The sequence below is a fragment of the Propithecus coquereli genome, unplaced genomic scaffold (genome assembly GCF_000956105.1).
Source record: "Propithecus coquereli isolate 6110/MARCELLA unplaced genomic scaffold, Pcoq_1.0 Scaffold170, whole genome shotgun sequence".
Taxonomy (NCBI): Eukaryota; Metazoa; Chordata; class Mammalia; order Primates; family Indriidae; genus Propithecus; species Propithecus coquereli.
In genome coordinates, this window is record NW_012141636.1 from 691,691 (window position 1) to 693,834 (window position 2,144).

General features: G+C 39.7%; 1 protein-coding gene across 1 annotated transcript in view; it reads right to left on the minus strand.

Annotated features, from left to right (window-relative positions):
• Window positions 1-357: 357 nt before the first annotated feature.
• PRCP (prolylcarboxypeptidase (angiotensinase C)) overlaps window positions 358-2,144 on the minus strand; it is a 65,968-nt gene continuing 64,181 nt past the window's right edge. Inside the window, exon 9 of the mRNA XM_012641797.1 lies at window positions 358-1,117. Coding sequence (XP_012497251.1) covers window positions 901-1,117 — 217 coding nt within the window. The 3' untranslated portion in view covers window positions 358-900. The remainder of the gene's footprint in view (window positions 1,118-2,144) is intronic.

The following is a 2,144-nucleotide window of genomic DNA, read 5'->3' on the forward strand; positions in this document are numbered from 1 at the left end:
ACTGTATTCTACTTTCTGAATGGCTGATTCATCAATTTTTAAAGGCTTCTTATTGCAGTATCATCAGTGACCACAGCATAAAGCTTGTTCAGATTTAAAGTGAAAGGCAAAACAGTCATTTTCCTAAACTGGCAGAATTTAACCAAATTACCACAAAACTGACCTTTGAAACAAAGAGAAATGAAGTAGAAAAAGGCCAGATTTCTTACTGGAAGTACCGCAGTGGCAAATATCCCAGAACTAAGAAAAGCTGCCAAGTAGAAGAGAGAAAATTAAAGGACTTTCCAAAAACAGCCAACCGCAGTGCACACAGCATTCCCAACAGCTGGAGTGAGCTTCAGAAGCAACACACAGGTATAAGGTCCAGCCTTATTCTTTATTTACAGCACAGTTCAAAGTCATTAAATCAAGTACAAAAGAAATGGCTCCCATTTCCTGGATTGGCATCAGACATCCTTCCTACCAGCTGCAATTACATCATTTTTATGTATCTTCTGCTTTTTCTTTTTGGAGGGTAGGGGTGGGCATTTACAAATAGACCAAAGAGACTTTCACCTCAAAACCAAGGAGAAATCTCCATTTGCAGAGAAACAAAGGAAGTGACTCTCTCTCTTATAAAAGGCAGTCAGGAACTCTGTTCCATTTACGAGAGCCATGAATGGTGTGGGAGAGATATCGTGAAGAGATTCTTCCTGGAGGTGGTACAAAGACAGCAAAACCCAGGAATCATACTTGGGGGATGGCTGCTCTCACCACCATCATCCTCTCTTCTGTTTCAACCTTGGCCCCACCAAATCTAATGATAAATGAGGGAAAGTAATTACATGTACAAAACCAAAGTGAATGGGAATGTGGGTGGTGTGAACACAAAAGAAGAAAGTGAAAATGATCAAAAGTCTCTCAATTCTGCTTTCCCGCACGGCCATAGAAATCTCTGATCCATTTCTTCATGTGTCTAACTTCCAAGGTGCGGGCTAACAGCACAGATCTGGGATCTAAGGCATTGCTGGCTCGGAGATCTAAATGATGAGCTCCCTCAGAGATGGTGATGGCAACCAAGGTGTCTGTGATGTCCTTGGTTACTCCACCTCCTGACCAGGGGTCTAGTTCACCATTGCTGCAAGAACGAGAAAAAAATGAAGGTTAATTTTTCATATCTATACTCAGATAAGAGAAACCTCTTATTAATACATGTTTAACACCTAAAATTATAAACTTATAACCTGGGAGATTTGATCTGAGGAACTAATCTGTCATATAGAAAGGTGCTTCATTTGCCTGTTCTGGACATTTCACACAAAAAGATTACAATAGATGGTCTTTTGTGACTGGTTTCTTTCACCTGGCATAATGTTTTCAAGTTTCACTCATGTTGTAGCATGAATCAGTACATCATTCCTTTTTATTGCCAAATAACATTCCATTGTATGGATATATCAAATTTTATTTATCCATTAATTAGTTGATATACATTTGTATTGTTTCCATTTTTTGGCTAATATGAATATTGTTCCTTTGAACATTCACATACAAGTCTTTGTGTGGAGGTATGCTTTAATTTCTCTTGGGTATATACCTAGGAATTCCTGGGACATGTGGTAACTTAACCTTTTGATGAACTGCCAGACTGCTTTCCAAAGTGGCTGCACCATTTTACATTCCCACTAGCTACATCCAATTTCTCTATAACCTTGCCAACACTTATTATTAACTGCCTTTTTGATTACAGCCTTCTAGTAGGTGTGAAATGGTATCCCATTGTGGTTTTTTTTTTTTTTTTCTATTTCAGGATATTATGGGGATACAGATGTTTAGGTTACGTATGTTGCCCTTGCCCCCCCTTTCCCCCCAAGTCCGAGTTTCAAGTGCGTCCGTCCCTCAGATGGTGCGCATCGCACTCTTTGTGTATGCATACACCCGTCCCGTCCTCCCCCCCTCCCCACTGCCCAACATCCAATAGATGTTATTCTTATATGTGCACTTATGTGTTGATCAGTTAATATCAATTTGATGGTGAGTACATGTGGTTCTTGTCTTTCCATTCTTGGGATACCTCACTTAGTAGAATGTGTTCCAGCTCTATCCAGGAGTATACAAGAAGTGCTATATCACCATTGATTCTTAAAGCTGAATAGTACTCCATG